Source organism: Physeter macrocephalus, chromosome 10, assembly GCF_002837175.3.
Source record: "Physeter macrocephalus isolate SW-GA chromosome 10, ASM283717v5, whole genome shotgun sequence".
NCBI classification, from domain to species: domain Eukaryota; kingdom Metazoa; phylum Chordata; class Mammalia; order Artiodactyla; family Physeteridae; genus Physeter; species Physeter macrocephalus.
In genome coordinates this window covers 12,720,850-12,741,596 of record NC_041223.1, presented here as the reverse complement: position 1 = coordinate 12,741,596, position 20,747 = coordinate 12,720,850, and the positions used below count along the sequence as shown (strand labels likewise).

The 20,747-nt window shown below is 42.9% G+C and overlaps 2 protein-coding genes across 2 annotated transcripts in view; one reads left to right on the top strand and one right to left on the bottom strand.

The window, feature by feature from the left end:
- The window catches only part of OPRM1 (opioid receptor mu 1), a 169,720-nt gene that overhangs the window by 82,914 nt on the left and 66,059 nt on the right, over positions 1-20,747 (top strand). The gene's annotated exons all lie outside the window — the stretch shown is intronic.
- Positions 8,401-20,747, bottom strand: part of IPCEF1 (interaction protein for cytohesin exchange factors 1) — a 167,287-nt gene continuing 154,940 nt past the window's right edge. The window contains exons 12-13 of the mRNA XM_055087433.1: positions 18,405-18,598; positions 8,401-9,633 (exon numbers count right to left, since the gene is read on the bottom strand). Coding sequence (XP_054943408.1) covers positions 9,418-9,633; positions 18,405-18,598 — 410 coding nt within the window. The 3' untranslated portion in view covers positions 8,401-9,417. The remainder of the gene's footprint in view (positions 9,634-18,404; positions 18,599-20,747) is intronic.

The window sequence follows — 20,747 nt, the reverse complement described above, 5'->3', positions numbered from 1 at the left end:
ACTGGCTTTCAGAGTCACCCATAAGTGAGACTATGGGGCAGCTGAACAGTTCATTTTTGGCTTGAACTAACGTATAAAGTCAACCCCCAGTTATCTAGGTTCAGGTATTTTCCTCTTCTGTCTTGACGATGAAAACCTCCCATGGGGTCAATGTTAAACTAAGGGAGATGGCTGTGCAACAGTGATAGGTGGCATAGATGTCTGATTCACCTGTTTATGCCATTTCCTTGTGCCCTCTAGAGCCGCTTAAGCCCAGTCTTGGATGTGCCACTTCCGTTTCACAATAAACTACTTCTGGACCACCCTCAAGTTATGTCTAACAGTACTCACCTCTTGATGGTTAGTTCTGGCTGCAAAGCCAGCAGATATGCCATGGCATGGCCTTGGTCCAGAATCCTGGGGATCTGTGCCGTGACTCTCATGTTGAAAGCTGTCATAGACTCCACATTGTTTCCTTCTGTGTTGTATAGATCTCTACTACCATGGGAGCTGCCAAGTCGTATAGCCCAAGCAACAGAAAGACGGCTTGCACCACAGCCTGTTCTTACTGGAGAGCCCATTCTTGTTCTGGGCTCTAAAAGCTTCCCTGTCACTCAGTGGGTAAAGTCAAAACAATCCTCCCCATTCCAGGATATGTTGCCTTCAAAACTTGGACAGTCTCACCGAGCATAACGCTTCTTTCTTATTGGTAGTAGTCTAAGTTATGATAACTTACCCTTTGCTTGAGATGTCCTGGTTTTCCCCAAGCAATTGGACCCCTAGATATTTCACATAGTTAGCAAGATTTTGAATCTGTGTAGGGTTTATCTGTCACGCTCTGGAGCTCCTGTGTCAAATCATAGCCTCCGAAGCACCTGCCACTTCTTGCTCATCAAGTTTTTATTGTTTATTACATGATGTCATCGATATGGTAGATCAATGTGATTTTCTGTGGAATGTTCAAATGGTCTGGTTCCCTTTTAACTATTTTGTGACACCTAGCAAGAGAATAAACATAGACCTGGGGCAAGACCGTAAATGTGCATTGTCATCCATCTCATATAAATGTAAGATGAAGGATATTGAAGGGAATCCGCTTACCCAGCCAAGGTCTATGTACTTGAGGCTGTAATCTGCTCTAGTAAAGGGACCACATCCAACACCGCAGCTACAGTTGGGGTTATACCTTGGTTAAGTTTGCAAGGATCCACCATAATTTGCCATGATTCATCTTGGTTTGTCAGGAGACAAACTCGTAAACTGAATAGGTATGAGTGGGAACCACTACCCCTATACCTTAAAGTCTTTTAAGGTGGCACGAATCTCCGCCACTCCCCTTGGATGAAATGTTGATTTTCATTTACTATCTTTCCTGAAGAAGGCAGCTTCGGGGACTTCTATTTGGCCTTTTTTTTTTTTTACTACAATAGCTATTACTGGTCAAAGAGCTGACATGAGAAGTCTTCCAGCTGCTAAGCATGGCATTTCCAATTGTACATTCAGAAATAAGAGGGAGTTTCCTGGTGGTCCAGTGGTTAAGACTCCGCGCTTATACTGCAAGGGGTGCAGGTTCAATCCCTGGTCAGGGAACTAAGATCCCACATGTCACATGGTGTGGCCAAAAAATTAAAAAAAAAAAAAAAAGAAAGAAAGAAAGAAAGAAATTAGAGGACATAGACCATTTATCACTTGGCGCGTATATGCCCCTCCCCTCCCCTAACCCATTGGCCATATTATTTGGGGGTGGTTCCTGAGAATTTGTACCCTGTATCCAATTTCCCTTGAAGATATTTCTACATGTTGTTGGCTTCCCATGTATTTTTGTCTCTGCGGATTAGCAGTCTCCAAAGATCCATATGGTCAGCACCAGACCCAGGCTGTCACTACGGTCCATTACAGTCATTGTGACTACCTTGCTTGTGATTGTCAAGTGCTGCCATCTGGCCTCGGCAGTTACTGGCCGCGGCCCTCCCGGTTGACAAAGAGGAACATAGCGTCCTGGCCAAGTGGCTCTCATTTAGCTGAGGACAGTTTTCTGGAAATGGGGGTTGCCGTTAAGTGCAAATCCTGAGGCAGGAAAGCTCTGGCCAAGTGAAGGGGTCTGGGCGGGCATCCACGGTGTCCTCGACGATAACCTTTGGTGCCAGGATAATAAATGGCAAAACACCCAGGCACCCTGTTTGCCTGGGAATTTTGTCCCTTCCCCACACCACCTGCTCTGGACAGAACTGCCAACACACACTCAGCAGAGACTTCGGTGTAGGCAGAGTGCTTATGACTTCCTGAACCACGAGAATGGATAAACAAGCAGAGCAGCCTCAAGGAATTACCTCTAAAGACAGGCTTGTTTGGGTTTTTTAAGAGAAAAGGCAAATATAATACTCGGATTGTGATTGATGAGGACCAGGACCTATGGAAATTCTATGCCTATCAGTACATTTGAACATCATAACGCTCTCGCAAGAGTCTCTGCGACTCTTTCATGGGAGAGGAAGCCGGGACTCGGCCAGAGCCCTCAGTCAGTCTGACATGACATGGCACAGAGCAGCTCATAAACCTAAGATTTTGAGGCCTAAATTATCCTCTGCATCATGATACTCAATTCTCAAAAGTGACATTCTAATGCTTTGTCTTTAAATGCAGGTATTATTAAAACTTGATCTGATTGTGCAACTACTGTACCTGTCAAACCTGTGTATGTGTGACTTTAAAAACTAGAAAAATTTTCCCCTTTGTCCTCGTACAGACGGAATTACTTTTCCTGTGGTGAACATACTTTGATGAAATCAAATTCAAGCCACATGGTATGACAAAGGATTTCATGCTTGTCATGAAAATTTAGACATCCTGGAATTTCTGGAAGAAATTGATGGTTCCGGGGACTAAGCAGGATATTTGAAATGGAGGTTTACAGTCGGCAGGATGGTGACCATGAATCGCTGGACCTGAGTCTATGTTACGAAGGGGAATAAAGGTTGCAGGTTGTATTCAGGTTACTAAAACAGAGAAGGTCGCCCGCATTATCCAGGTGGGCCCAATGTAATCACAGAGTCCTGAAAAGAGTCAGTCTGATATATACACTACCAAACGTAAAATAGACAGCTAGTGGGAAGCGGCTGCATAGCACAGGGAGATCAACTCGGTGCTTTGTGACCACCTAGAGGGCTGGGATAGGGTGGGTGGGAGGGAGACACAAGAGGGAAGAGATACGGGGACATATGTATATGTATAGCTGATTCACTTTGTTACAAAGCAGAAACTAACACACCATTGTAAAGCAATTATCCTCCAATAAAGATGTTAAAAACAAAAAGAGTCAGTCTGGGGAAGGTGTGACTAGAGAGAAAAGGTATAGAGAGATACCTCTGCTGCCTTTGAAGATGGAGGAAGAGGCAAAGAATACGGGTGACCTGGAGAGGGCAAGGAAGTGCATTCTTCCTTGGAGGTCCCCGAAGGAACACAGTTCTGACTACACCTTGATTTTAGCTCAAGGGAACCGGTGTCAGACTTCTGAATCCACAACTGGAAGAAAACACAATTTTCAAGCTACTGCATTTGCGATGATTTGGTACAGCAGCAATGGAAACTAATGCAAGATCGTTCTAGAAATCAAGAACATGCTGTATCAATGCCTTTTGCTAATCTCTTTGGTCTAGAATCATTTTTACTGCTTCCGTGTGGGAGCCTGGACAGATTTGGTGGTGGCAGATGGAGGAAAAAGAGGATGGGCCTCAGCATGTAAAGTGAAAATCTGGAGAGAGTGAGGAAAAAAAATAACACTTTGTGTAGACAGCAAACAAGGAGGTGTGAATCACTTTCGTGCGGGCTAACTTCCTCTCATCAGTGGATCCAGAATAAAGGCAATTTATTATGCTACTTCAATATTTTCTTTGTTCCTTTTTCACAGAGATATCTTACGTATTTTAAGGAACTTATGTGTTACTGGTTGCAACTTTTATAATCTTCAAATTTTTAAGATTCTCTATAAACAAAATGCTGGTGCCTAATAAGGAGTCAAATTGTGTGCACCGACAATAGTAAAAAAAATATAAATATCTCGGTACGAAGAAATCTGTAAGCTGAAGACCATTGGAGGAGGCCACATCAGTTGTTGTCGAAGTAGATTTCCCAACATAATTAAATCTTTCATTTAATAATAAAAACATCGATGGTCTCGAATCAATTATTTTGCGGCTGCCACCAGAGGGCGCTATAACCCTTTGTAGACGATAAAAGCCCAGCCATTCCACACTTCCCAAGGAGTTTTCATTTTGAGGGAGCAACATTGCAGGGCAGAAAACGAACACCGCTGGGACATTTCCAATGTTTTCCATGTCATTTTACTAGATCTATTTTCTCCTGTTTTTATTTTTATCTTACAAGTCATCCTCAAACACATAAAGCAGGAGAAACGAGTCATACCTCTTGTTTCAGTTCGGTCAAAGAGGGTAGAAGACAGAACAGAAGTACAATGAGATTGAAGCTATCATTTCTACATTAACATCTTGCCCCCAAACACCATGCAGTGCAAAAAGTCACATCCCCATCATGCAAGGACATTAAAATGGTGGTTTAAAATCCTGGGCTTTATTAAGAGATGCTCGACGTCTCCCTGGGGCATGCTTCCCCTTTGGACTCAAAGAAATATCAGAACAGGGCAGTGAAGTCTTCTCACAGCAGGAGAAATGGAACTATTTTTTAAAATATCAAATCTGTTTTTTTCTTCTTCGTTTTCTCTGTGGTCTGTGGTGATGTGAGGAAGAATAAAGATATGCAGAGGAGGTAAGAACATCACTTCCTGTCTCACAACATAGAGAAACATGTAGATGTCCGTTATCTTGTTCGCTGAGACGAGCAGCTCTCAGTGCTGGGTGGAAGGATGGCTCACCCCCAGTCCATTTCCTATGAGTGGTTAAAATCTAGTTTCAGGGGCTTCCATTTTTAGTGACATATTACAAAACCATAGGCAGGACAGTCACCTCACATTTCTAGGACTCCATTCCTCTTATAAGTGTACAAAAAAAAAATTGAAAGGTGAAATAAATTGGAAAACCCCAATCAAATATCAAATTCTATTAGACGAAGAAGAGATGCATCCTAAAACTTCATTTGGACACGGCAGCTTTGCAACATAAAGTGACCGTTGGATGGGCACCTTCTGTACCTAAATTACTCACTCAATCTTCTGTGTGGCCTCATCAACGTATTATCTTTCAGTCAGAGTATCTTTCAGCCAAGAGGTATGTGTCCATGAATTTCAATATGGCTGGAACTGGTATAGCACCTCTCTTCAAAAGACTTTAAAGTATCTGGTTCGTCTCTATGATATTGTTTGTGATTTAGAGGCTGTCTGAGGAAATTAGCATAATCACATGAAAAGGAATTGAGAGGAAAGTTAAGGTCCTAACCCTTAATCACTAAGCTCGGTCTCTGGCATCTCCTGGCACGTTTTTAAAGGAAAACAAAATACATGGATCCCTTTCATCCAAGGATCTCACAGCTCCTAACAAGCAGTGCACTTTACAGAAGGAAGGAAAGGAAGCAGAGTGATAAGTTATACCCCAATCCACAGCCAGCCCACCAGCAGGTCGCTGCTGGAGGGACAGGCCATGAGGAAGAGACTGTACTCAAGGAAAAGGGGCCTTTGGGTTTCCAGCGGATGACCTCGCAAAAGCTACCACGGCCCTGTGCCCATTGCAGCGCGATGGCACGTACAGTCCAAGTCCAGCTGCTGGGTCCCCGCAGCCACTGCACAAGACAGAGGCAGAGGAAGGAGGGAGACTCAAGCTCACGTCCCGGCCATACCACGTGGGGCTCTCCCCAAGGCACCTCGCCCCTTGGCCACGAGGAGTAATGGTAATCCACAGCCGTCCCAGCATTACAGAGACCCCTGGGGAGGGGGAGGGGGAGCCTGTAACACACCCATTTGCAAACTACGAAGTGCTACTTAAACCTAAGGCATCATCGTTTCACCGTGAAATCTGACTCCGGCACAATCTCTTTTTCAGTCTTGCTTCCTGGAATCTTCATAACAGTGTGCTTTAGAGTCTTCCTAGGCCTTGGTTGTTATGCTGAGGTTGTGGCACAACTAAGAATTGTTAAAAGCAATAGATACCCTTCGAGTGCGGGACGCGACTCAGCAAGAGGTACTGCAATGGTCCAGCCACTGAGAGCATCACATCAGGCACCAGCCTGGGTCTACAGGTTACCAATGGAGGGAAGCAGTCCCTCAACCACAACCCCAAAGAGGAGTCCAATCCGGATCCTAATCATGCCAGGTGCCGCAGTTTTGGACCTGGTTATGCTCAGAGATTCTCCACTTCCTGAGTGGCCATGGTCGTGTGCCATCCTGCAGCCCTCGGACCCCGTGACAACAGCGGTGGGTTTAGAGCCCATGAAATGGCCCCGAATCCACTTCAGAGATGGTCCAATCCCCAGGAAGGAACCAGAAATTATCCAATTGTCTCGGTATCCTCCGGACCAGAAAAACGGCTTGAGGCCAAGAGAGACTCGCTGCCATTACTTCTGAAGAATGTCGCCCCCTCTTCATCTCACTGCCCTCTCTCCCCTCAACCCTCCTCCTCAGCGGTCAGAGCTCAAAGTGGGAACTCACAGCAGCAGCGCCCCTACTTCCTAGCACAACGTAACACAGAGTGAGAGCATCCTCAGAAGGGAAGTCACAAGTGAGCAGGTGAGTTTGGTCTAGAAGAGCCGGGTGCGAAACGGTGCGTCTCAGTTTAACTTTCATTTGGGAGGTTCTGCATAGTAACTGTTCTAACTGACAAAGCAAAGACATCTCGACGAACCTGACTTTGAAAAGTAACTGAAAAGCTAGACTGAGTAATCTCACGGATCTGTTTTGCCTTTAAGTTGGAGTGGTACCAATGGACTTTAAAAGGTCAGTTAAATATGTATCCATGAAAAGTCAAAGTAAAGCATTAGAATATATTCGCAAGCCCTGGCCAAGAGCTTTCGAAGCACTTCACTTTAGGAGAGACTGGTTTAACGTTTACAGGTTGGTGCTGGAAACCAAAGAGAAAAAGGTAGAAGAATGCCTTATCATACCCTCCTTTCCTCCGTGATTATTTCTCCTTTTCTCACCGCTTTGGATACTCTGTGAATCCCAAACAGCCCACCTAATGACGGGAAGAATTAGATGCTGCTAATTACAGAGAGAATCAATGCCGACGTCTGGAGTAAAGAGATTAAAGCACTGGCCTTCAAACCAGAAACTTCAGGGTCCAATCTGAGGGCCTAAATGGTTGCTTCTCTCTGTGCCAACAGTAAACTCACAGAGGGCCAGGTCCCCTCTTCTGCAGGGTCTGAGCCCTGCCCAGCACGCTCCACCTGTTGCAGGAGCGCCTAAATGTTTACTGGGCCAAACTGACCAGCATGGCCTTTCAGAAGCTTCTAGTATTACAACTTGCTTCCTGGTTTTTTGGGGGTTTTTTTTTTTTGTTTTTCTTAATGCTAAGGTTGTTTTTTGTTCACAAAGTATTAAGGCTTCTTAGTAAAGCTTAGGGAAAACTTCAACAACTATTTCCATTTAGTTCGCGGATAAAATTCAGGGGGTTATTTCCATTTGAATGTCAAGCCACACACTTTGACACTATAAAGCCAACGAACGATGTTGATGTTGTGTTGACAATTTGCTAGGGGTTAGGCCAAAACGGGTCTCTGATGGGTTGTGGTTATTCTTACGGTAAGAAGTATTCATGGTGATTAGTGGGCGAAAACTTTCCTATTGTTTCTCTAATAAAGTGAGTTCTCTTAAACGGTAAACCCCCAAAATTTCTATTGGTCTCTTCCATCAAAAGACTGCATTACTTGTGCTTCATCTGGTCTAGGATATGTAGGCATAAATGGCATAAAATTTAAAGTATATTTACTAGAAGGGGTAATGTAAGAGGAAAGTCCTTTTCTGGTTAGGAGAACGGTTTACAACAGATGGAAAACTAAGCATTCTGGAGAGAGAGGAAAAAAAGAGAGAAGGAAGCAGAGAGAAAAGCCAGAAAATAAAGACTATTCATGCATGCCCTACATTTATCCCACAAGATTTCCTGAGCATTCCTCAGACATTATAGTGCAACATAATAACTCCAATGAATCAACAGTATTCCTATTTTTCTCAAGCAAAAAGTATATACTTTGCAATATATACTGAATAAAACATATAATAGTATATCACCTTTTAAGACACTAGTCATTTGAACTTCTATAAATACTCTTAAATAACAAACATATTATACCTAGCTATTCACATAGGACACAAAGTGACACATAAACATACAAAACTAAAAGTCGTTTTAACTCTTTTGTTGTTTCTGTTGGGTTGATTTTTTTTTAGATACTAAAGATACTAAAACAATTCAGACACCAGAATCACCTTGTCAATATCGATCCTGGGGAATCTGGACGTACATTTATATATATATATTTTTTTTTACTTATTTATTTATTTATTTATTTATTTATTTTAGGCCGTGCCGCGCCGCCTGGGGGACCTTAGTTCCCCAACCAGGAATCGAACCCGGCCCCTTGGCAGTGAGACCGCGGAGTCCTAACCACTGGACTGCCAGGGACGTCCCTGGTTGTACATTTACACTGTGCATAGCTACCACACCCAAGGACAAAGGCAGTAAACATTCCTCGCTGGACACAGTACTATGTCCTACGGTGGTTTAGAAAACCTCAGAGGGAATAGAGGTGTCCAAGTGTAATGAGAGAGTTTTCTTTAGCTGTTCTGCGGAAAGGAAACATTGATCAGATCCCTTACCCAAACTAGATGAAGTCTGAAAATATTTAGCTGTCCTTTGCGTGAGTGGAATATAGGACACGCCTCCTCCTTGGGCACTCCCGCACGCCAGTGGCTGTGAAGTATTTCTCAACACATGGAAAAGTCACCACCGTTCTGGACCGAGGGCAAGGGATTTGGGTTCCACAATACCACATCTGTCCTGCTCCGATTACTGCTGTAGATAGCATTCCTCCACTCAAAAGATGACTTGGGGAACTCAGCTACCCAACCAGATGGAACACATACATTCTTCTTTTGGAAAACAGGGTATTTCTATGAACAAGTATCCCTGGTAAAAAGTGATCTTTTGTCCATGGAATGTTGTCATTCTCTTGAGAGTAACTAACAGAGGTGACAGTTCTCACATCCCACCTAGAACTTAGCATGGCCGGGGCCTCCCAGAAGGAACACAGAGACCATTTGCTCAGCTGGACTCCATCCCTCCAGCTGGGACGGAAGCACTGAAACTGGTGATGCAGCACCAGTGTTTGTCTCCACCCCAGTTGCATCCCTAGAGGAGGAGCTGGTGCTTCCAGGAACTGGCTTTCAGTTTTCCTTTATAAGGAAAAATGTTAAGCTACTACAACATCTTGAAGAGTTGCTTTGGGGTAAGATAGCGGGGAGAGCCTCCTGGCTTGTTCTCAAATAGAGTTTTCAATGCAGGCAGAGGAAGGTGGTTTCTCGAGTCCCTGGAGGGAGCCTTCGGGGGTAGACATAGGGGTCCTCTGCTGCAGATGCTGCCGGTAGATGTCCTGGATGAGCAGGGTGTTCATCACCTTCCACTCCCTGTATTTTCTGGCTGTCAGCTTCGGATCATCCAGCAGCTGGTTAATCATGGCCAGGTCATGTTCTTTACACTGTCCAAGTAGAAAAATAAAAGAGAGAGAGAGAGAGAGAAGAGGGTGAGATGTGGTGACTATTGTAATTTCAATAAACCATCTTCAGCCCTTTTACAAATAAACGCACATACACCTTGACCGCAGAATTATCAAAGTGTTTTTACATATTAATGTTCAAGTCCCTACAACAACCCTAAGAGATATGGCAAGACACCCATTTACACAGGCTGACCACAGAGAAGGTAAGCATCCCACCCAAGACTTAGGGGAAGAACTAGGCATATAACCAAGGTCTCCTATGTCGCTCTTCCCTGATCAATCCACTATTCCACACTACAGTCATATTTCTAGCTCGGTGTGAGCTTTATTCCTCCTGGCATGGATAATTGTATAATCATGCCGTTAACCATCTAAACTTACTAAGTAAAGTTGGGACAGAGTACTTTTCCTAAGACATAAGTCACTACAAAAATATATCTTTTTAGAGATAGGGATAGAGATAGACATAGAGATATATGTTGGATCTGGCCCAACAGTGAAATAGCCCACTTAATAACTCGTTAGTTGCCTTATGCTTTGCATATATCTTACCCTTTTTCCTTAAGAAAATCCCTTTATCAGGGAGCTCATTATATTGGGATAAGCCTATTCCTATATATATTATATATATATATATATATATATATAAAATATATATCTTTTGAGGGACTTCCCTGGTGGCGCAATGGTTAAGAATCCACCTGCCAATGCAGGGGACACGGGTTCGAGCCCTGGTCCAGGAAGATCCCACATGCCACGGAGCAACGAAGCCCATATATATCTTTTTAGGGACTTCCCTGGTGGCGCAATGGTTAAGAATCCACCTGCCAATGCAGGGGACACGGGTTCGAGCCCTGGTCCAGGAAGATCCCACATGCCACGGAGCAACGAAGCCCATGCGCCACAACTACTGAGCCTGCGCTTTAGAGCCCGTGAGCCACAACTACTGAGACCGTGGGCCACAACTACTGAAGCCCGTGTGCCTGGAGCCCGTGCTCCGCAACAAGAGAAGCCACCGCAATGAGAAGCCCGCGCACCGCAACAAAGAATAGTCCCCGCTCGGCACAACTAGAGAAAGCCCACGCACAGCAATGAAGACCCGATGCAGCCAAAACTAAATAAATTTATTTTTAAAATATATACATCTTTTATTTTTTATTAAATTATACCAATTTTAACTAAATTTCACACATTTATTTAATATATACAGAATAAATATGTAGGCTATCATTTTATTCAAAGAAAAGACTATTAAACTTCCATCCAAATAGTGCGTATTTCAATGATGCTAGTAGACAATCTATTCATATTAGTTCACCTGCCTCCTCTGTAACCAATGACACATTTCTGAAATGTCTGTCTCAGGTTAGGGGATTTTTATGTAGTCGAGGAGTGGAGTGAAACGTAAGACGTATCAGCCGCCACATTCAAAAAAAGATCTCTCAGCCTGACACACTTGTCTCAAATCTATTCCTGTTCCCTTCATCCCTGTGAGCATAATCCCACTTTCGGATATAAAGTCCAGTATATCACACTTGATCTGCTGCTACAGCCTCCCAAGTGAGGTTCCTGCCTCCAGTCTCCACTCTGTATCCACCCTCTGCCCGCCAGTGCAAGGGGTCCCCCTAAAATTCCAAGTATTCTTAATGGTTCCCCTTCATGCCCAAGGTTCCGTGCACACGAGCCCATCTGTTGATCCTCCACTTCCTTCTTCCTTTCCTCTGTAAGAGTGCTGATGTGGATTATCTCCCTGACACGGGGCTACTTCATACCCCCGGGATGTGCCACACAGAGGACCGTCTTCACCTTCCTTCACCTGGGGGAATCTAATTCCTTGAGGGACCTTCACATGGAATGTTTCCCAGTTGTTGTTGTTGTTTTTAACTGGATTTTACTACAACTCATAAAGGTATACTCACTTCAGGCATCATGCTCTCCCAAAAAACCTCTGAACCCCCAGACTGAACTGAGAAGCTTTTTGTATGTTCACGTGCCTTCCTCCAATGCTGGGATCCAGCCCTCTTAGAACTTACCATGTTACGCTTAGACGTTCATGGCTCTGTCACGCCACCGATTCTAAAGCTTCTTAAGGAAGGTGACAGGGGACATATTTTATTCATTCCTGAATTCCCTGTACCTAACACAGTGATGAATGACAGGGAGACATTCAATGCCTATTCATTACTGAGCTAATCTCTCTGCCTAGATCCAGGTCAGCATGTGCTAAATATTCACAACTGTGCTCACTGGTCAAAGTTCAAATTCATGACCACTGCCATTAAACGGACTTTCACTACTATTCAATAATTGTGTTTTCTTATCCCTTTTCTCTCCCCCTCTCTCAAATGACTATTTCAAAACTTCTCATTTCTACTCAAATCTCCTCCCCAATCCTCCCTTGCAGCTGATGACCCTGCTCTTTATTTTTTTGAGGAAATGGAAACAATCAGAAGAGTAGTTCTCCCAAGCTCCTAGCACCTTCTACCTACATCGGCACAAATATAAGCTGCCTTCCTTCCTGTTCATTTGGGTGAAATATCTGTGCTCCTAGCAAAGACCCATCTCTCTACTTGTGCAAGTGCTTCCTCTCTCACATTCAAGAAATTCACTTCAGCAATTCTCCCCTCTTTCCTGTGACTCGTCAATTTCCTGTCTCCACGTGACCATCCTCATGGGCGTACAAGCATGCTCTAATTCCTCCCATCGTAAAGCCCTCCCTTGAGCCCACCTCCCTATTCCTGCTAACGTTCAGCTCTTCTCTGCCTCCAACGTCCTTGTGCCCGTTCTTTCACAGACCCTCTCCAATCAGGCTTCTGCCCCCATCCTTCCACCAAAACTGCTCTTGTTAGGGCCATCTATGAGCACCATGCTGCTAAGTCCAACGATCAATTATTCATCTTCAACTTATACTTATCAACAGCATCTAAAACGGTTGACTACTCCTTCTTGAACACCTTCATCATGTTGCTTCTGTGACACATTCTCCTGATTTTTCTCATCCCAGAGTGACCGCTTATTCTCAGCCTCCTTTGCTGGTTCCACCCACTCTCTTAACACTGGTATGCCCCAGAGCTCCAGATTTAGCCTATTCTCTGTTTTATTTACATTCATGCTCTTGGAAATTTCACGTACTCTCTTCCCCTCTCCCTACACACTGAGGGTCCCAAATTTATCTTGCCAGCCTTACCACCGCCCTGAACTCCATACTCGTTTATCTCTTCAGCAGCTCCACTGGGCATCTCCAACGTAACATATCCAAAACTTACTTCCTGTTACTCTCAATAGCCCCACCTACTCGCAATACACACTGAAACCTGCTCCTATCATAGTCATCCTCAAAGCACCTCATAGCAACTCCATCTTGCCAGTTGCTCAGGCCAGACACTGGGGTTGTCCTTGACTCCTTCTCTTCCTCCCAATGTACCAGAAAATTCGGATGGTTCTACCTTCGAAATACGTCAAGCCATGGCACAGCTCTGTTGAGAACTTTCCAAAGGCTTCCTATCTCACTCTGAGTTGAAGCCAAGGTGTTTGCAATGTCAGTGAGGCATTACAGGCTATGATCCCCTGCTGCCCCTTGGACCCACGGCTCTGCTCCCCGTCTTGCCTCCCCACCCCATTCCAGCCACACTGACCTCCTCACCCGTCCTTAAATGGACCAGGCACACCCCCATCCCAAGGAATGTGTGTTTTGGTCCCTGTTACTCGAAACATTCTGCCTCGGGTAGACTGAAGGCTCACTCCCTTTCCTTTTTCAGATTTTACTCAAATTCTATCTTTTAAAGAGGCTTCTCATGCTTATCCTAGTTACAAATCAGTCCCTCAACATTCCTTATTCCCCTTCTCTTCTATTTGCTACCAAATGTAGCATCACTTAGCACACTACAAATTTAACGTATTTAATTTGTTTATTTTTTTCTCCACCTAAATGTAAGCTTCATGAGGTCAAGCACTTTTGTCTGATATATAGCCAGGTGTCTGAAAGAATGACTGACACATAGTAGACGTTCACTAAATACCTGTTGAAAAAAATGAATATATCAAATAAGAAATGAATGAAAGAACTAGTCACCCATTTGCCTTTTAACCTCTTTTGCATCATGAACCCTATTTAGAGTCTGAGGAAATTCTCTCCATAAACAGACAAACAAACAAACAAAAATATATATATATATAAAATTATATATATGATATACGTATTATTGAATGTATCTGTATTATATCTACATAATATATAATATGTTATATAGATATATATTACAGATATATAGGTAGATATAGGCATAGGCATAGACATAGACATAGACATAGACATAGATATAGATATATCTAAACATTTGAATATAGTTTTAGGGATTCTAAGAATTGGCAGCATTTATTTTATCCAAATGAGGTATCTGCTCATGCATGATCCCAAATATTAGTGGCACACAAATGTATTTTCTGTACTCTACAATTAGCTTTAACTTACATTTTATTTGGGGTGTTTTATTACATTTTCTTGTTTTCTTCTTTCCCTATTTCTAAATTGGTCAGAATAATATTGATTTTGAGGAAAAAGTACCACACATATAGTAATCTGAGTGGTGAGATTTATAATTTCAAAGCAAGAGAGCAAGGGTGTGGTGCTAAATGGATATCAAAAGATATACTTGGGTTTCAGGAAGGAGAGAAAATTGTGCAGTAGGAAAGTAACCAAAGAGGGATATGAAGCAGGTTGGCCAGGACCTAGAAGCAGAGGGAAAAAAGCTTAGTTAATAAGGGGTAACTAGGAAGGATTGCTGGTAGAAAGTCAAGCAGGACCAAGAGAGTTTGCTTTCTTCTCTCTGAGTTCTCCACATCTCTACTTCCAAAAACAATCTTTTCCAAAAAAAAAAAAAAAAAAGCTTTCATTCTCTAATATTACCTTAGCGCTATTCATATGAAGTTACTTAAGGAGTGTTACTTTGTTCTTAAGAAATGCTGACATCTGTGCAGAGAGAGATCCTAATATTTTATTGAAAAAAACTAAATAAGATCTTTGCAGATCAACCACATTTGTAAAATTGATTTTTTTTAAGGCAAAAATGAATTCACCACCACTCTAAAGGGGATAAAAGGTTTTAGGAAAGGGTCTCTTCAACTAACACTTCTCAAATGGTTTTTAGCTCTAAATAATTCAAATATCTTACCATTCAGCTCAAGTCCGTGCTTGTTAGTTCTTTTATGGATAAAAGAAAAAACTGTAGATAAGAATAGACAGGAAGGAAATTAATGAAACAACTTAACCCTCTGAGCTCCTTCCTTGACTCGGCACCCTGGGGTCAAAGGGCATCACGCAAAGGCCCTGCTTCTCCCCTATGGATCAGGAGGCTCACTGAATGCTTTGAACTACTTTCACAACATACTCCTGGCTTTCTGGCAGGCAGGCAGGGTCTGGTAGGGGTTCTGAAAAATAACATACGTTCATTCTTCACTCCAAATATTCAGTACATGGCTGGCCTTAAGACCTAAGCACTGGAAATGTGTTCTACTAGAGCAGATGGGCAAAGAAGTGTTCGTTCCTCTTTTGACACAGGCAAGAATAACCTTGGGAGAAAGTTTCAGTTGGACCCATTAATCATTCATTAAAAAAAAAATACAGGCTTAGCCAAAAGTCCGGGGATGTGGAGCTATCAGAAACTCCTAAAGATCTAATCTAAAGGCCTTTAGTGTGTGACATGGTAGTTTGCTCAACTTCCTAAAAGAATTTCCATGAAGAGCATTCATTCCAATACAATCCCAGTGAGAGGATTTTTCTTCATTTCTGGAAAGTGCCTATTACTAATATAAACATTATTATTAAAACAGTTTCCTTGCTTCTGCACGCAACTGTTCTTTTTTGCTTGTCCACACTCCGGCTTTGAAGTATTTTTTAAGTAAACATTTATATTGCAACGTAACACACATAGAGAAAAATGCGCATATAAGGTTTGTGCTTGATGAAATTATCACAAAATGAACACATCTGTGTAACCACCATCAAAGTCAAAAAAGATTCTTACCCGGCATCTCAGAAGCTTTACTTGTGGCCCCTCCCAGTGCATATCCTCCCCTCCCCCTCAAAGGCAACCACTACCCTGATTGTTTTGAGTTTTAAAGACAGTTAAAATAAAATAATTCTGATAGCTTTGTGACATGAATGAACATGCATGTACCAAATAATCTTTCTCTAATGAATAGGTTGATGTGCTTTTCTCTTTTTTTTTCAACAAGGTCAATTTCCACGTCATCATGTCCTCCTACCTCCTGGGAGGTTCACAGGAATACATAACATGGGGTACATTTCATCAGCCCCAGCGTAAGGGATCTGTGGAAAGGTCTTCTTTCCAGAAATGTTCAGAGAGTGCAGTTCTTCAGCTGGGTGGGGTAGAGAGCCCCTGAGATGGCCCCAATGTCCCTTGCTCCCCGGTACTCATGCCCTTCTGTAATTCCCCTCCTTGACTGTAGGAAGGCTGACCTAGCGACTTGCTTCTAATGAATAGAATACTGTAAATGCGATGTGATGTCACTCCTGAGATTGGGGTATAACCCACCCTGCTCACTCACTCTCGCAGCTTTACTGCTCTGCAGGAAGCCAGCTTCTATTTTGGGAACTGCCCCATGAAGAGACTCACATGGGAAGGAACTGGGGGTGGCCTCCAGCCAACAGACAGTGAACAACTGAGAACCTCAGTTCAACAACCTGCGAGGAACTGAAACCTGCCAACAACCACGTGAGAGAGCTTGGAAGCACACCCTCCTCCAGTGGAGGAATGAATGCAGCCCCAGCTGATGTCTGGATTACAGCCTTATAAGAGATTTTGAAGCAGAAGTACCTAACCAAGCCACACCCAAATGCCTGACTCACAGAAACTGTGAAATAATGAATGTCTATCGCTTGTAGCTGCTAAGTTTGTGGGTATTTTGTTGCCTAGCAATAGATAACTAATACCTGGGAAGAAAAGAAAAAGATGCTGAGTTCTTCAAGTCTGTGGTCATGGTGCATGGAGAACAAGAGGTCACAGAGAGCCAGCTGCGTAGGTAAAACCTTTGAATTCTTTGTACAAACCTGCGCTCCCAGTTTCCAAGTCCCTGGCCATGGTCGGGTGAAGGTCCAGAATCCTGAGTTTCCTGCTCTTTGGAAAGCTGAGACCACCATCTTTCTCCTTCTAGAAGTAGCCTGAACTGTCCAGGCTCTCCTTAGCCTCTATGCCCTACTTCTCCCAATGTGGGCTGCAACGTCTCATCCACTGATATACATCTGCCTAGGCCAGCTCCTCCTCCTTGAATGCACTTCCTTCTCTTCCTGATTTTCTTCCTCTCTTATGATGGGCCAGTTTCAGCATCTCCGTGGCATTGTCCCTAATGGCCTCAGGTAGGCAGCTGTTTCCCTCCTCTGGGCTACCAAAGCTGATATCAACTATAGCACTTATCACATCTCATTGTAATTGGTTTCCTTTAAGTTTCCATTGTCCAGTGGGGTCTTCTCAGTGGTCCCAGTGTCCTAGAGTAGTGCCTCATACATGGTAAGAGTCGGGAAGCATTTGTTCCATACAAAATGTATTCACTCATATCAGTTATCACAAATAAGACAGTAAAATCCCAACATAGTATGGCATATTACATTGGATGACCAAACACATTTATCAACTCAGTAAATACTATGGAATATAACATACTTGACTTGGAAATGATTGCTGGTGATGTCTTTCATCATTAAATGCTAGGGAATTTCCTTTACATTTGGGTTTTCTTTGTGTAAATAAAATACACCTTTGCCTTTTATTTTTCAGCCTTATTTTTACAAGGCTTTTAGGGTGCTTAGGTCTTCCACTGACTAACTGGGACATCTGACTGAGAGTCACTCCACCATCTTTTGTAGCCTTGTCCTTTTGATTGCTGATGTTTCTTCCTGGAAAGGGATTCAAATTCATGATGCAAAAGGACATGAACAAAACAGAATGAAACTGCAGCTCTACAAGCCTTTTCAGAATCTATAAATCTTCTGCTAATTCAGGACTGTTTTACAAAGTATTCTGGCCTCCACTTGTTTGTGCTATAATCTAAATGTGAAAGCAGGATGCTTTTGTTGTAAAGAACCATTTTAGTTATGGGAGCATGAACGTAGCTTCAGTACATCCTGTGCCCTGTCCCTTATTCTCATTGTGAAAACATCTGCTCGTCTGCTACCATGAAGTGTCTGTTTCCCATTGCCCAGCTCTCATGGTGTCCTTGGCTCCAGAATCAGCAGCTTAGCATCACCTAAGTCTGCTACATCTGAAATCTAGAAAGTTTCTTCTGGATATAGTATAAAAGAACGGCACCCTTTAATGAATCAGGCAAAATCCCAAGACCTTATTAAATTTTACTGCGTATTCTCACCAGTTGACTATCTCAGGCTCTCAGCAACATTTATTATTCCAGGTAGTAGGGTACGAAAACCAATCACACGTGATCCTTACCATCTAGGAGCTTGGTATTTGAAATTTTACGCCAGAGTGAATGCAAGGATCAAGGCCTATTGTAAAAACAAAAGAACAAAAACAAAAAAACTGCATTGGGTGCTACTGCGTGAATTTCCTACTGCTTTAAGAATGTCAAGGGTCAACTCACCCTGTAGAGACTGTATTGGCTTTTACTGCCTTTCCCTACTCTCCACCCACACATGTGGTTAGCATAAATCATTCTACAGGACCAGCATTTTCTCACCCCACATCCACAGAGTTCATCCACAGTCTGAAATTTCTTACCTTTAACGTGCTATTCAAAGTTCGGATTTTGTGGAGCTTCTCATTTATGGATGGATTTTTGCACCGCTTGACAAAGGACTTTCTCAACTCCTTTTTGGTTGAGGGTCGCCGGTCCCCAAGAGGAGATAGACTAGCTTGCTCTAACGATTTGTAGAGCTTCTCCATTTCATCATCTTCAGACACTTTTGTCTCTTCTATTAAAATAAATAAATAACAACAAACCCAGTTAATCAAGGACAGAACATTTGACATGGTGGTCCTAAAACAAGGCCCTCCTGATACCTTGATCTTAGACTTCCAGCCTCCAAAACCGTGAGACATAAATTTTTATTGTCTAAGCCGCTCAGTTGGTGGTACTTTGTCATAACAGGGCCATGTTCCCTTTGAAGTCTGTAGGGAAGGATCTGTTCCAGGCCTCTCTTCCAGCTTCTGGTGGTTCCTTGGCCTGTGGCCGCATAACTCTAATCTTCACATGGTGTTTTACGGTGTGCATGTCCCTGTGTCCAAATTTCCCCCTTTTATAGACACCAGTCATATTGGATTAGGGGCTCACCCTATTGACCTCTTAACTAATTACACCTGCAAAACATAACCATTTCCTAATAAGGTCACATTCTGAGGTCTCAGTGGTTACGACTTCAACTTTGGAAGGACACAATTGAACCCATAATAGTACACCCTCTAACCTCCCAAAATTCATGTCCCTTTCACCTGCAAAATACATTCACTCATCCCATCTCCAAAAGTCTTAACCCATTCAAACATCAACTCTAAGTCTCAAATCTCACCCAAACATCATCTAAATCAGAGATTGGTGGGACTCAGGGAATGATTCATCCTGGGGCAAAGTTCCTCTCCACCTATAAACCTGTGAAACCAAACAAGTTCTCTGTTTCTAAGATACAATGGTGGGACGGGATAACCTTACCAACCAGTACACACTCTAAAGCTTGACAACCATTGTCCCAGGTCACTTTTTAACGTCCTTCCTAGAACTGTTCTTTGAATGAAGGAATCCACCTGTGGTCCGTGGCTTTCAGCAGATAATAATAATTCCTCAGGCCACACACCTCCGTTCTCTTTGTTAACCACACCTTGCCAGCCTCAGCTCAAATGCTTCCAGTAAAGCGACTCCACCCAGGAGCCGGGGGGACCCCATGTGCTACGCTAAGCCAGTGGCAGTTCCATCATGCTAGCCACAGTCATTCATCCAGGGATAAGCACGTGTCTCAGATCAGGCCCACTGGGGCCGAAGAGACTCAATTCTGAGACTTCGGTTTGGGGTATCAGGGAATCAATTTCTCTATTTTCCTAAACTGAGTGGTGTGATGATGTAACCTGGGAGATTCCAGAAATCATGCCAAGAATCATGAGAATGGAGCCAATCCATAGGACCCAACTGACACATGGATTTTGGTGATACCATTAGTGCCCTCTTAGCTTATGGGAGCCAGTACATTGCCTTTGTTAAGATATTCTGAGTGTTGTTTTCAAGCATATGCAGCTGAAAGAGTCTCAAATGATACAGAAAGTTACTCAAAGAAAATCATCGCTTGATGCTGCTTTAATTTCTTCCTAAGAACTTCAGTCCTTTATTCACTTCAGTCTGAAAATAATGTTGGGAAAGATAGACGATAAGATTGTTTTCTACCATGTACTCCCTAGTGTCTATGCATTTTAGCTCCCGTCCTGAGAACAAGCTTGATAGAGGATCATATAGGAAGTATGGCCTTAGAAGAACTGGAAAAAAGGTCTCACCAAAGAGAAAAGCATACAACAGTAGTCTAGGAGCATCAAAATTAAGCACACTCACTTACTTTACAGTTTGCTCTTATAAGATTAAGTGTCTTTAGGCAATAGTTTTCCCCCTTCTACCACCAGAAAGTCCATAGGTGTGCCCAATACTCTTTCATAAAATGAAGAGCAAAGATGTTGGGCTAACTTTGCAACTAAAGTATTGGTCAGTAAACTTCTTTGTTCACTACCACAATATTATCAAAAAAGGAGAAAATATTCAAAACTACATTTGAACACAGTTAGACTTTTTGGCTCAGTCTGTGCAGACATCAAAAGTAGGTTTTTGTCAATAAGCACGTGAAAAGATGCTCAAAATCATCAGCCATTAGAGAAATGCAAATCAAAACCACAATGAGATACTATTTCACACTCACCAAGATGGCTAAAATAGAAAAGGCACAATAAGAAGTGGGGACAAGGATGTGGAGAAACTGGAACCCTTAAAGTTGCTGGTGGGAATATAAAATGGACCCACCACTTTAGGAAACCATTTGGTAGTTCCTCAAAATGCTAAATGTAGCATTTTAAGTTACCATATGACCCACC